Below are 15,087 nucleotides of genomic sequence, written 5' to 3'. Positions count from 1 at the left end.
AGATTTTTTAAGTTTACATAAACACATAGTATATTACAGTTCATTTTGATGTTTGTCAACTAACATTTGATTTTTGTCAAAACTTTTTAACATTTTAAAAATAAATTATAATTCACTTGTTTTGATAGGCAGATGTTAGTATTATGAGAGTAATTTTCTCCTCACACCTGTTTGAACTCGAGTCCTTTATGTCTTTTAACATTCAACTCAAACCATTTGAGCTATCCAACTTGAATAAATTATTCACTTTCTTTTTTTTACTTTTACTCTTTTAAATTTCAAAATAAAATACCAATCCATCTCTCACTTCACCTCTAGAAGACTCCTCCAACCAAACATCCCTTGAAAGCATGATCAGCATATGGTGAATTTTGCCAATATGCTAGAAATAATACATTCAAGTAATCTTTTTAAATCTTATATAAAAAAAAAACTATTCTTTTAAAATACAACAGAGATATGCCTATGAGCAATCATTAAAAAAAAACATCACAATACAACAAATGGGATGAACAAAATTTATAGCTGAACAAAATGCATACTCTTCTGTTTTCTCATTGAAAATATAAGCTTTGAATGTAGACTTTTCATGCATAATCCTTGTAGGAATCTTGCCCATGTGAAATTTCCAAATCTGAAGCACTGATTGGCCACAAAATCCAGTAACATCTTATTTTTAGAAGAGGATTGAGAAAGAACTCACACGGTTTCTTCCTTTGATTGAGTTTGTAAGGTGTACTCCACATTGTTCACTTGTTCTTTCATGAAAGGAAGGTCGCTAGGTCTTTCCTCCTCCAAAAGATGTAAAGGTGTTTGGGGAGGGTATTTGTTCAAAATGAAGTCTATTTCCTCACCACTCATTTCCTTCTGATTGAGAAGAACCTACAGTGTAAATTTATAAAATGTGGTCAAAGTGATCATGCGCAACAGAACTTATACATGAAAAGAATCAAAGCACAAAATGCTAGCTGGATTATTTTCACCATAGTGGTATAATCTCGGCTAGCACGAAAAATGCTTGCGATATTATATTAGTTACTAAAATAGGTTCGAAACTACCCATAAAGTGCTTTTATTTCTTATTGTTAAAGATCTCATTTATAAAGTTTTAAGAATTCACAAACCACATAACTCGGATCTCATCCAAATTTACCTTTATAGTTTTAAGCAAAGCTGCATGGTGCCCCCTCAAAAGAGACACCGTCTTTCTATACATGTCACGTATCAACTCTTCAGTTCTTTGTGCAACTTGAGCATCAAGATTAAAATTTAGGGGAGGGTCAATCAGGTCGTAGTGATCATAAAGAGACCCTTCAAAATCCAGCCTTGGTCCAACAAATTTAACTGACTTCCTCCAAGGGGGTGGTTCTCCATGTATGACCATTGGATCCTCCAAATTCCAACTGCAAGAAGAAGGGTGAAAAGGAGCTTATATGGCTCATGAAAATAAGCACAAAATTAAATACAGAAAAATACAAGTAGCTATGCTCACATGGTCAGTATTTTGCGAGCAAGCCAGGATGCATTTGCAAGGTATTCAACTGAGGCTTTTGATGTGTCACGTCCATAGATGATCTCCTCCGCAGCTCTACCTCCAAGCAGAACCTGTATACCAAGACAGAACCATACTGAAATAAATCATTTAAACGGAAACAAAAAGAGGAAACAAGTTCATATACTTGAGAGTAATTTACATGCCTGAAGACGATGCAACAATTGAGGTCTGCGTTCAAACATATACGATTCATCATCAAGCCGCTGGAATACCAATTGAGATAATGTCTGCCACATGGTAGCTTTTTTCGTTAGTAAATAGTAACAAATAGCCTTATGCATATAGAAATCAAACAGCTTTAACTAGATTACATTTCAGATTGGCTCCTAAAAGACTTTTCTTCCTATGCAGAGCTTCAATTTTTACTAAAACTTTCAATTATCACATATTTCCAATATAATTTCCAACTCTACAGTCTACACTCCATTCTTTGTCTTTTCTCTCCTTTCTAATTCATGTGCTTGGATTAACATACTATTTAATCTCGGATTTTCAAATGTTACAGTAATGAAACAGTGCTACATGTGCATCAAATATCTTTCATTAATTTCCCAAATATGTATTGGCATTTCTCAAACATGAGCAAAGGAAAGAGTGACAAAATGCTTATAGGAGATGGTTGAGGGTAATATATAGTGAAGGAAGTTGAACAAAGACCTGACCACGAGGTACTATTGAGATACGGTCGCAGTATTCAACTTTTGCATTCTCATATCGTCGGAGCAGATGAGAAGTTATTGCAACTCCGACTTCAGTAGTTGCTCTACGACACTGTCCTTGGTAACCTAATTCTACTCCAATTCGTTTAGGTCCCACAGTAAGTCTGTCAACTGCTTCATCCATATCTGACTGAAGAATTGAGTCATGTCGCTTCCTAACAGCCACAAGAGCAGCCTCTTGGACCAATTGTGCTAGTCTTGCTCCAGACCATCCTGAAATTAAGATATTTGTTCAGATATTGAAATGAAAATTTCCAAGTTAAAAACAGAGAGTCTATACCGGGTAGGTTCTGAGCATAGCTGGACAAATCAACAGAATCTGACATTTTTACTTTGCTACCATGAATTTTCAAAATATCAAGTCTTCCTTTTGCATTTGGAGGGAGAATCTTGATCTACAGGAGAAAAATAAATGACCATTAACAGCATATTAACATTGAAATAACTTGCATTTAACACAATAATCAAGCAAACTTATGATAGGACCCAGGTAAGCCGATGTTTGCATTTAACAGGAAAACAAAAGAAGATTTACTTTCCATTTGTGATTGATTATGTTAGCAAATCAAAATAATTTACCCTGAACCCACCAAAAGAGAGAAAGAAATCCACTAACTCAGCCACAGAAAGAAACCTTTCTATCAAGGCGACCTGGACGAAGAAGTGCAGGATCTAACAAATCCCTACGATTTGTGGCAGCTAGAAATATGATGCCCTTTCCAGTATCAAAGCCATCAAGCTCTATCAACAGTTGGTTCAGTGTAGTTTCTCTTTCCTGGGTGGCTGCGTTATACAGGTTGTCTGTTGACTCCTTGAAAGTACCTTGTCGCCTGATCGCACACAGTTAACAATCAGCTGGGGAGTTTGCTTATGGAGCTTAGCAAGTAAATTGATAGCAGGTTAAAACATGTAATATCACTAGCTTAGCAATGGTTCTGATAATTTTAGTTTCCCATAATGAACTTCCATAATTCAAGAATCGAAGAAAAACAATCAACTACCATGAACCAAGGTGGACTTCTGAGAAGTATCCCATGCCCATCAATATTACATATAGTGTCTGCAAGCTTGTACTTAAAAACTGTTTTTATAATAGTCACCTAATGCCATATCCCCTGTCCTTTCTCATTTGTAAAAACGGCATATGTCACAACCAGTACCTAGATTAGCATTACAAGTAATGTAGTGGCCTTTGCAATTACTTACAAACCTATTGGGAAGATTTAAATGTCTATTTGGTTTAAAATAAAGTTCGATGTTCGGCGAGGATTCATGACTTGCTAATTTCCTCATCATCACTTCATTTGGCTTAAGGACAAATAATGTCGAAGTTATAAATTCATTTTTTCCAATAAACACGTGAGCATGCCTGGACAGACAGACAATAGTCAATGTTCATAATCATACAGTCATACCTAGTAGCCAATGCATCGATTTCATCGATAAATACAACTGATGGTTTGTTTACCTGCAAAGAGAACCAAATATTTGAGTACGCACCAATCACTAACATACAATCCTGAAATTTTACAATGTACACCATTTGCAAAAAATCAAACGGGAAAAAACAAACTTTATACTCTGTCATATCTCATGTTGAGAATTACCCGTCCTTATGACAAACCGTCGACCCATTTTTAGCAACAAGTGAAGCAGAGGCAATGAACTTACCAAAAAAACAGAGAGAGAAAGAAGCAAACTTAATGAATATCCTCCTTAATATTTCTAGGGAAGGAGGAACTAAAGAATTATTACTATCTTGATCAAACAAGAGACAATTCATAAGGAATGAACAGTTTAAAATTGCCATATGAATAAAATGTCATTTTCAAATGTTCAATATATTTGATTAAACAAAGCAAATAACATATATATATATATATATATATATATATATATATAGGGAAGGGATCCGTTGACTCCAGGAGTAAGTGTAAAGACTTACTCCATCTTAACCCTCTATTTTTGTTAATCTAACGGTTTTAATTTGACTCAAGCGAGTGAACAGGAAAACAACCATGGATTGCACTAGTTTTCCGAAGAAAAGAAAAAACGTCTTTCTTCTCTAACAACGGCTTCCTTGCCTCATTAATCGTATCTTTCAATCTTTCCTATGTCAAATTACCAAGGCTATCTCATTTACCATGTAATTTTGGTCCAAATCGAGATAAGGGTCTTTGTGTTTCACAACCAGATGCCCTAAAAGAAGAAATTGATTACTCCTTTTTTAGAAGAAGCGAAATTGATCACTCAATCCCAAAGATAAGATCAATACCAGAATTAATAAAATAATAATCTTTTTATACAAAGGGGTGTGTATTGCTTTTCATGTCCAGAATCGATGACCCGTCGTGGGCATCAATGGCAAAAGAATTAGTCTTTGATAATTTGAAGGTACCTTGCCTCAATCTTCCAAAACCTAAGCTCTTCTAACATACACAGGATAATTGGTTTTGAGAGAAGATCTCATGCGAGCACGATAAATTATAATTAATCCTAGCCGTTAACTAATAATTAAATAGATGGTTAAGATGTGGAGTAAGTCTTTACACTTACTCCTGGAGTCAACGGATCCCTTCTATATATATATATATATATATATAGGACATATACTGTGAGAATGACTACTTTATATGAGAATGATGAGAATGATTATCAACTATTAGATCAAAAATAAATGGTGATGGCATATATGTGACTTTTTAATCACAACCATTTATTTTTGATCTAATGGTTGATAATCATTCTCATCATTCTCATATAAAGTACTCATTCTCATAGTATATGTCCTATATATATATTCACCTACTCATTCACGAAGACTAATGGATTCTGTGATCAGAACAATCAGTAGCATGTGATGCTTAATAAGTTAAATGTACATTGGGTGAAGGAACAAGAAGACAGGATTCAAGCATGTGATCGCATTTGTACTTTAGCAGCAATACACTGCTTAAAAAAATCCAAAAGAAAAAGTCGTAGAATCACCTTGGCTCTTTTAAACAAATCCCTTATACGTGCAGAACCAACACCAACTAAAAATTCCACAAATTCTGATCCAGCCATTTGGTAAAATGGAACACCAGCTTCACCAGCTATAGCTTTGGCTACCAAGGTCTGCAAAAGCATGACAAAAACATATCACAGATAACACAAATTCTAACATCCAACATAACTGCGGAATAGCAATCTGACCTTGCCACATCCAGGTGGGCCCTCCAGAAGAACACCATGTGGGGGTTTGATCCCCATTTTATCAAATAGCTCGGGATTTTTTAGGTATTTCACCAACTAAAGAGAACAATACATAACCTTCATAAGTTTTCACCCACTACAATAAACAGTAAGCAGAGACTACGAATACGAGGCATAAAACAGAAATAAAATAAAGGTGGAAAATTCCAGGAAATAATAACTATTGAGAGGGATAAAGTTAAATTATCCAACTTGACCAATAAAAAAAGTTAAATTATTCAAAATGATTGTATAAAATCGTTAAAAAGTTAATATAAGTTATGGCTTCTTCAATGTTTTCTTTATGAAGTGTCATGGACTGTTCATAATTGTCTGCAGCCACGCATCAAGTTGAAACTTTCATATTTGTGAGCTGCTGAATCAGCCAGAAAGCAAAAGTAAAATGAGATGTTTTGATGGTCTAGTAGAGTTGCATAAAATAATGGGCTGGGACTATACGAGCAATTGCCTGCAGCCCAAGCCTCTATTATGAATGAACTGGGGAGGGAGGGGGAGTGGACAATGGACCCTAAGCTGTCATTAAATTTACACCGACAATGCATCTCCAATAAACTCGTATATAAATTTATTTAAAAAGGTTTTTAAATGTGGGGAGACCAGCATCTCTCGAATCTCTCTCCACCCATGTATCCATACCTCTTGAAGTTCATCTACAGCATCATCGATTCCAGCCACGTCAGAAAACTTTATTCCAGTTGAACCCTGAAAGAATGTTTTTCCAAATCCAGAAACTAAGAATGACATTAAAAGACTAGAAAAATAAAAAATGAAAAGACTTTAAAAATGGAGAGATTAATGTAAAGATAGGCATTAACAAACATCAACACGAGCTTCAGCTTTTGATAATGAGAAGTTCATTCCCTGCCATAGATCCTGTATATTGAATTAAAATCTCTTAGAGTGTACACCAAATCCATTGAACAAAATTGGCTCAAAAATTCATGCGTAACTTTATGAGTGAATCACTTAGTTAAATCACCTACCCACTTCCTGAAGTTTTTGGGTTTTCTTGAAAGAGTGAAGCGAACAAGAAGGACCATACCCACAACTATAGGCAGGGTCACTTTCAGGACATCGAGGGTGGAAGCTAAACCACCAACAGTCAACAAATTATAAGTCTTAGCCAACAAGCCACCGTCCATGAAAAAGTCAAGAAGTCTATCCCAAAACCTCTCCAGCATTGAAACAGCAACTCCAAGGGAAAACTTAAGAATTGGTTTGGCTATAGGCCATCCAACATAGACGGTTGTCACAAATATAAAACTGGTGACAACAAATACTGCTGCTGAAAGGAAGCCACCAACTAGAAGTGCTGCTAAACCCACTACGACTGTCACCGCTCCAAGCTCGGCCACCACTCTGCTAGATATGGAAGCTGCAGCTGGATGAGGGGACACTGACATTTTCCCCACCCAAGACTGCAACAATATAATTTCAGAGTTAAAAGAGCAATTGCAATACGTTCACCTACAAAAGGATTTTATCCATTTATTCAGTACGCTGAATGACTTAAGCTATGAGTCTCTAACTACAAACTATGCAAGAAAATGTATAGTAACTTAAATTTATTTGGCTTGAGAAAATGCTTTCTATTTTTATTTTTTATTTCAACAATACAACTCCTTTTTAAGTCTATTTCCAATTTTCAACTATATGTATGGGGAAGCTTATTTTGAGCTTATGAAAAATAGCTTATGTAAATAAATAAGCTTTTATTTTAATTTATAACCTCTCATTAACGAAAATTGTATCTTCATTAACGGTTTTTTCATAAACTACCTTAAAAACTTATAAATAATACATAAAAACTTATTTATTTGCATAAGCTGTTTTATATAAGCTCTAAAATAAGTTAATCCAAACGGGCCCTAAGTCTGTTTTGTAATTAAAACTGAAAATATGAAATTAAAACAGAACATTTTCCTAAGCCGCATACCCTTGGAAAAATTAAATGAAACTTAAAAACAGCAAAAATAATTGATTTTCCCCTGTTAGCACCAACAATGTCAATGCCTCGTAAATTAATTTTTAAGTATTACAAATAAATAGATCAACAACCGTGATTCGACGACTCTCTATCTCATATCGTGGTCCAGAATATTCCTCCAAAATTGCTCGAGCTTCACTGCTATCCACCCTTAGAACCCTACAGAATTCCACACACACACACAATCTATCACAACACCACAATGCACACAGAACAAAGTCTATAAAAACCACATAGGATATAATCAAACAAAAACATCAACTTTCATTTTTCTTTTACCATTTCGTCGCCTGCAATCTTTTATCACCTGGAATTTCCTTCAAATCCACAATATAATCCCTATAACCATATCCATAATCTTCCTTAGAAGTTACCAACTTAATCTTATCTTTACTCAAAGCTTTAGTAAAATCCTCAACGCTCATTTTGGGTAAAGTTTTCAAATTCTCATTAAACTCTTCCTCCTCGGACAACGGTGTACCGAAAATCTGTTCAGGAACATAGAGTTTCCCTTTATACTCTTTAAGCAAATCATTCAAATACACAGAATCATCTCTCTCTTCATAAAGCTCACCACTTTTCCTCTGAGAATTATTCTTCAATCTCTTCAACAACAAATCAAAAAGACCCTCATTTGATTTTTGACCTAAATTGTCTTTTTGTTGTGAAGTATATAACTTGTTACCGATTAGATATTTAGGTGGGACTTGGCTTGGATTTTCTTCTAAAACTCGTTTGACGAAATCATCGGCATCGGAATTGGAAGAGGATTTGCAGAAAACTGTGAATGGTTTACGAATAAGAAATTGCGTTTTTCTGTTGTGATTGGAATGAAGAGTTTTATGGTGGTGAGTGTGAATGTGATAGGAATTGTTGCTGGGGTAGCAGAAAATGTTCATAGCGTTATGGTGAATTCATATATGAATGTGACACTGAAAGAGTTTATCGAATTAGGGTTTTGAGAATGATGAACAATGCAAATGCGCGAAGAAGAAGAAGAAGAAGAAGATGAAGAAATTGCAAAATGGTTTCATTTCCCACCCAATCCGATAAACCTCATCTCAGATGGTTTTTCTAACCGGGTCGGGTAAGATGATTGTATGCCCCATTTTGTGTGTGAAGAGAGAATGAAACATTAAATAAAGAAATTGTTTTTTTGGACATCGAATACTTCTTATTGACACAAATAATTTATTAAAAAACCCCAGCGGTAGTAATTATCGTTGGAAAAACTGTCGGTTATTAACTGTCGTTGCATTCTGTAAGTTAAGAATGCAGAAACTGTCGTTTCTGGTTTACAAAAACGAATGCAAACATTTCCAAATTTAATCAAAATTCACCCAATCCTTCATTTGGAGGAAAATCATCCAATTTGCCTCAAATAAATCACCCAAACCTTTCTTCCTATTTACATGCAATGTAGGTTATTTAGGGTGTTATTTTCATAATTTTAGCAAAATGTTTAGGGTTAGGTTATGTTTAAAAATTGCAAATTATGATAGAATTAGATGTTGTAAGTGATTGTTTATGTTTGCATTGTTGTTTATAGTAGGTTTAGGTACAACGTAGTTGAATTTTTGATGTTGAATTAACACTAATTGTGCTAGTATTTTGAAATGCACATAAGGTGTTTGATGAAATGCCTAAGTAAAATAATCTTGCTTTTTTTGTGATTTTTTTTCCAAATATGTTAAATCTTATAATGTATATATGTTATAATTATTAGGCTTATTAGATCGTTTGATCCCTTATTTAATTTCATGTTTTCATTTTGGTCTCACAATTAATAAAAATGGCGTTTTGATCCCTCATATTTTCCTCCGTTTGCCAAATAATTCCCGACTGTTAACTTTAACTTCAAATGTCTTTGGTGGACCAACCTTAAAAGTGGTCCATCGTAGACCTTATTAATTTTGTTAATTTTAACCATTCGATCTATTTATCATAAAAGGAACCGTTAGATTTTCACATGTGAATGGACTGTTTTGTCCTCAATGAGACCAAACACATGTGTAACTACCAATTTACCCCTTTCTTCTTCATGTCCAAAACTGAACTTCCATCTTTCTCTTCTTCTTCTTCGCAAAACAGAAATTAGAACAACAAATAACAACAACATTCAACAGTAACATAACAACAACATTCAACATAAAAATAAAAAAAATAAAACTAATTTCCCAAACTCCTCCACATTCCAGACTCAAATTCGTCATCACCTCCGTTCACATATCATCAAGAACCTTCTCAGAAGCAATTTCAGAAAACACTTTATCACAATTCATAGCAACAGTTTCCAACAAATCAAGACTATGTTTCTGAACAACAGGACTCTTATGATTAATCTTTCTCTTAATAACTTTCACAATTTCTGAACCGTTAAACTCTTTCGCGTTAATAAGACCACAAATTCTGAGATTCATGCCCCAATTTGTTCCGATAAAGTTTCCGATGTTGCTTCGTCGACCATTTTGGATTCAGGTGTTGGTGTTTGGAGAATTTCTTTCAATTTGCATGTCTATATTGGGCTGTTTAACAACTTTGTTTATGTGGTTGGTAGTGGAAAGATTAAAAACGATGAAGATTAACAACTTTGTTGATTTTTTTCAATCTTCACTCACCATTCAACTTACTTCACTCAAAACTTCTTCGATGTTAAATTCTTTTGTAGATCTGGTTTTTTTAGGGGGAGAGAGAGCGGTGCAGATGGTGTTGCCGGAGCGACGCGGAGGAGGGTGGTGTTACTATTGTTGGATTTGGATTTCAATTCGAATTTTGTTGTTGTTGTTGTTATTGTTGCCTTTGGGTTTTGATGAAGATTTCCAGATTTGATTTGAATTTATGGGTTTGGAAAAAAAAACATTTAGTGTTGAATGGGTTGTTATGTTTATAGGAAAAGAGAAGAGAAAGAATACAAAGAAGGGATCAAAGAGAGAAGAGAAGGATGCAGAATTTTTTTAAAGAAATTCTATCGATTTTTTTTTAAAAGAAATTGAGATTTTTGGGATTTCTGTTTTTTTTCCCCCCGGGAATGTTGATGAAGATGATGATGGTATTGATGAATGTGATGATGAAGAAGTGTGGGGAAGAAGAAGAAAGAGAAAATTAATTAGATGTTATTGACTCACCGTAAAATCACATAGACCTGCCTAATTCAATGGTTCTCTTTTTTTTGAAAAAATCAAACGGTTGAAATTAAAGTAATTAATAGGATCTATGGTGGACCACTTTTAAGGTTGGTCCACCAAAGACATCATTTGGGGTTAAAATTAACAGTCGGATTTATTTGGCAAACGGAGACAAACGTGGGGGATCAAAACGCCACTTTTATTAATTGTGGGACCAAAATGAAAACATGAAATTAAATAAGGGACCAAACGATCTAATAAGCCTAATTATTATAAGGTCGGATTTTGACATTTTTTTGCAAGTTTAAGAATGACATAATTTTATACGATACGTAATTTTTTTTTATGAAATGCCCAAGTTGAATGATTCTAAGTTTGAATTTTTATGAATGTCTAAGTAAAATTTGTGACATGTTACATGTTACTTGTCTTAGGTTCAATAGCTTGGATTTTTATGATATAATGTTTGGATAATTTTTATGATATAATGTTACATGTTACATAATATTTGAATTTTTATGTCTTCTTTTAATTTGTTTTTGTACAGATATGGCTAATAAGGAGGATGCGCGGGAGCGGCGTATTAGAGAGGGTAGGGTGCGCAAAGGTAAACCTGCTATGACAAATAGCGTTCGAAAGGAGATGGAGGTTGAACACCCGTGTGTTCCAAAGACCCGGAGACGTAGGGACTTGAGGATAGGTGGAGGAGATGGGTCGGGTTCACATTCACAGATGGATTACTCCTCCCAGGTGGTTGATCCGACATCGGCACATGATAAGGCTGTGTATGAGGAGGGTTTTGTTGGATATGATCGGATGGAGGAGGATATAATGTTTTACCCGCCGCAGGACGAGGCAGAGGATGAGGAGGTGCCAGATGATGTTGTGGCGGATTATCTTGAGGCAGAGAATATTATTCTTGAGGGTGAGCCTGAGCCTCAGACTCAGCGACGACGTCGTCGTATTCCGCCCATACCGCCATATCTTGTTGGAGGGCCTCCCTTTCCTTGAGGACCTGAGACCACATCACTATTGTCCAACTACGCGAGGCACATGGCGAACCCTCTTTGGGTGAACCATCATAATGTAAGTGTTTAAATTGTTTAAAATTCTTTAAATGCTTTAAAGTGATTATTTAAAAGAATGTAGCGTACATGTTTTAATTATTTATTATTATGTAGCGTAAGTGTTTTAATTATTTAAAAGAATGTAGCGTTAGTGTTTATATAATATTATGTAGCGTAAGTGTTTTAATTATTTAAAAGAATGCAGCGTTGGTGTATTAATTATATAATATTATGTAGCATTAGTGTTTTAATTATATAATATTATGTAGCGTAAGTGTTTTAATTATTTAAAAGAATGTAGCGTTAGTGTTTTAATTATATAATATTATGTAGCGTAAGTGTTTTAATTATATAAAATAGTGACAATGTCTTAATTAATTTGAATTTCAGATGTGGCATGATTAGACGGGTTACAAGTGTATAAATGCAAGGAAAAAGATGAAAGAGCTTGGTAAGCCGGAGGCGGGTTTGAGGTGGTTTTGGGAGCCTGTGGAGGGGTCTGGCTTACATGATTTGATATACACGGGATATTCTAGTGTCACCCATGCCATGATACGTGCTATGTGCGAGAGGTGGCACATGGAGACCAGTAGTTTTCATCTACCTGTGGGGGAGATGACGATCACTTTGGATGATGTGCATAATCTCCTACACATTCATATTCACGGCCGCATGTTGGACCACGACGAGGCAATGGATCGGGACCGTGCGATTGATTTGATGATCAGGTTGTTGGGCATGTCAGATGCTGATGCTAGGGCTGAGGTTAGGACTGAGTCTGCTGGTCATATTAGTTATCCCACGGCTGGAGGAGCCACAGACGAGGGAGGAGCATCATGAGAGAGGCAGGAGGAGGGTGTGGTGTGTGAGGGGTTTCCTTCTATATCTCGTCGGTTGCGCGTTGTTCACTAACAAAACGAACAGACACATCGACTTGATATATCTTGATTGTATGGCGAACTTGCAGGCGATTGGGAAGTGATCATGGAGAGGGATGACCTTAGCTTACCTGTACGACTATCTGGATGATTCTGTTATTCTGAATAACAGAACGATGGTTGTGAGTACCACTCTTTTTATGATAATAATTTGATATTTATCTATATTTCTTTATGAATTTATTTTATAATTTTTATTATCATGTTAGATTATTTTTTCCTAAGTTAGACTACATTTATTTAGGATTTAATTTAAATATTTATGTGAAGCTTTTATAATGTATTTTATTTATTTGTTACATGGATGGATTTTGAAGCATTTGCCAGGTCCGTACCCAAGGAAGAAAAACAAGAGCTGGAAGCCAGAGAGACCATGTGTTGGGAAATGACTTACTAGCAGAGGGCATACAGATATGCACCATTATCGCTTACTGCTTGATCGCTTAGAGGTGGATGATGTCAGGTTTTCTACTTATGGTGATCACAGAGAGATGCGCCATTTTCAGCTTATTGTCACTTACTCGGGATGACTGATGAGCGGGAAGGAGATGGTATACCGTCATTTACCTGTGCGGGTAAAGAGGTAGCTTTTCTATGTACAAGATGTTCTCAGACATCCGTCATCTGTCGCTCAGATGCTTACGCATTTGCTGACCACTGTGCTGCAAAACGTTAAGGCGTGGTTCTTCACTGCTTGGGGAGATGCGTGTGAGAATCCATGGCATCATGAGCCTGGCTATATGGCTTGGTATGCCAATGTCTCTCACCCTCGTATTCTCCCACCTGATGAAGGATCTCCTCCCAGGCCGGCGAACGTGGAGCGGATCATAGAGGAGGAGCATGCCAGAGAAATGTCTGACACGCTGACGATCATCCGAGATGTGGTGCATATATTTGATGATATTGTGGCTAGGCAAGCCGAGATGACTAAAGAGGAGATTGTCCAGGAGGTGATGCGGATAGTCGGTATTGGTCGCCCTGCCCTTACGTATCAGATTGCCAGGCGGCGCAGGGGGCCGAGGCATGCTAGGCAGCAAGGTTCATTATGATTAGACTTTTTTTTATGTACTTTTTGACTTGATCATGGTGATGTATAATAATGACATGTTCCGTACATTTTATTATTTCTATGACATTTTCTGACATACCATTTATATTATTTCTTGCGTTTTAATTTTATCTGTCAAATATTATTTTGTACGTTTTATATTCTTTACTTTAATTTACAATTGGATGCATAAACATGACAAATTTCCTGGAAAAAAGAGTGCAGACTGCACTGGTCTTGTTTACTAGTGTGAACGGCAGTTAACTGTCACTGGTGCCAGCGGTTGTTAACTACCGGAAGGGGCATTTTAGTATTTTACTTGTGTCAATAGAAAATTTTCATTGTCATAAAATCAATTTTCTTAAATAAAAGCATTAGCAAGTTAGATTTGTTCTTTAAATTCTTTATTATTTATCTCACTTATACTTAAAATAAAAATCTCAATTATATTAATTGAACTATGCTTGTGCTTAACTGCAATTATAGTCTCCCTGTTTTTGTCGTATTTTTTACTAGTAATATGATACATTTCAAATGACTTGTTATATGATATGAATACGAGAAATGATAACATCGATAAAATTGTAAAAAACAAAGTTTAAAAAGTCATTTTAAACATGTCGTGTCTTCATTGTTGTGAATTCGAACAATAAAAACATACTAGGCTTAAATATAATAATCGTCTCTGTAATTTGATCTAGTTTTAATTTTCGTCTCTATAAAAAAAAACTTTGAAATACATCCATGTAATTTTTTTTGTTTGAAAAAGGTCCCTAGCCCCACTATTCAGCTGATTTTGCATGGTTTTGACCACGTGGTGCTGATGTGATGTGCCACATAATATTAAATTTAAAAAAAAATTAAAATTCTGAAAACTGTTTTTAAAATTAAAAAATATGAAAATAAATTTTAAAATATTAAAATAATTTTCTGATTTATTTTTTTGTATAATTTTCAAAATAAAATTAATTTTTTTTAAGGTGAATTCTAGGGTGAGGGATCAATTAAGTCCCTCACCGATGAAGCATGAAGAAATTACAGTTGGATTTAATCAATGGATCATATTCGTCAAAAATAAAAATGAGAGCATCTGCACCTTCCCACACACAATTTTGTCTCATATCAAAGCTTCTTTCTCACAATTTCTCCTCCATTGTATTTCTTGAAGTTCTACTCTACAATGTTTCTTCCTATATTTTTTTCTTTTATCACAAATTAGGGTTATCGAAATCATTATTGGATTTAATTTCATGGCAATGTTGAACTCAACCAAAATTTTGAGCATGCATGATCCAACAAAATTATTATTATTATTAAAAAAAGGCAAAACAAGAAAACCCAAACATGTTTTATTCAATGAATTTACTTGTGGTACGTTTTAGAGATTGAAAAG

At 35.1% G+C, this 15,087-nt stretch overlaps 2 protein-coding genes across 2 annotated transcripts; one reads left to right on the top strand and one right to left on the bottom strand.

The window, feature by feature from the left end:
* Positions 1-313: 313 nt before the first annotated feature.
* On the bottom strand, positions 314-8,628 carry LOC25502207 (probable inactive ATP-dependent zinc metalloprotease FTSHI 1, chloroplastic). Its single transcript, XM_013591765.3, has 15 exons — positions 7,796-8,628; positions 7,588-7,675; positions 6,513-6,947; positions 6,349-6,402; positions 6,166-6,231; positions 5,470-5,565; positions 5,263-5,391; positions 3,690-3,742; positions 2,909-3,104; positions 2,555-2,669; positions 2,213-2,487; positions 1,699-1,782; positions 1,493-1,605; positions 1,154-1,403; positions 314-882 (listed from the first exon to the last, which is right to left on the bottom strand). Exons 1-15 carry the CDS (start codon positions 8,413-8,415, stop codon positions 700-702), a joined length of 2,757 nt encoding a protein of 918 aa, XP_013447219.1. The 5' UTR covers positions 8,416-8,628; the 3' UTR covers positions 314-699.
* Positions 8,629-12,146: 3,518 nt separating this feature from the next.
* On the top strand, positions 12,147-12,548 carry LOC112417447 (protein MAIN-LIKE 1-like). The gene has a single exon (XM_024773145.1). It carries the CDS (start codon positions 12,147-12,149, stop codon positions 12,546-12,548), a length of 402 nt encoding a protein of 133 aa, XP_024628913.1.
* Positions 12,549-15,087: the final 2,539 nt, after the last annotated feature.

This window comes from Medicago truncatula, chromosome 8, assembly GCF_003473485.1.
Source record: "Medicago truncatula cultivar Jemalong A17 chromosome 8, MtrunA17r5.0-ANR, whole genome shotgun sequence".
In the NCBI taxonomy this organism is placed as follows: domain Eukaryota; kingdom Viridiplantae; phylum Streptophyta; class Magnoliopsida; order Fabales; family Fabaceae; genus Medicago; species Medicago truncatula.
The sequence above is the reverse complement of the archived record's forward strand: the minus strand, read 5'-3'. Positions and strand labels throughout refer to the sequence as shown.

Bases quoted from the DNA above. Each gene is read 5' to 3' on its own strand.
- LOC25502207 (XM_013591765.3), bottom strand. From the start codon at position 8,415: ATGAACATTTTCTGCTACCCCAGCAACAATTCCTATCACATTCACACT. The intron at 5,566-6,165 runs GTATGGATACAT...TGTTCTCTTTAG, and splicing joins CTGTAGATGAACTTCAAGAG to TTGGTGAAATACCTAAAAAA. The intron at 1,783-2,212 runs GTCTTTGTTCAA...ACCATGTGGCAG, and splicing joins CAATAGTACCTCGTGGTCAG to ACATTATCTCAATTGGTATT.
- LOC112417447 (XM_024773145.1), top strand. From the start codon at position 12,147: ATGAAAGAGCTTGGTAAGCCGGAGGCGGGTTTGAGGTGGTTTTGGGAG.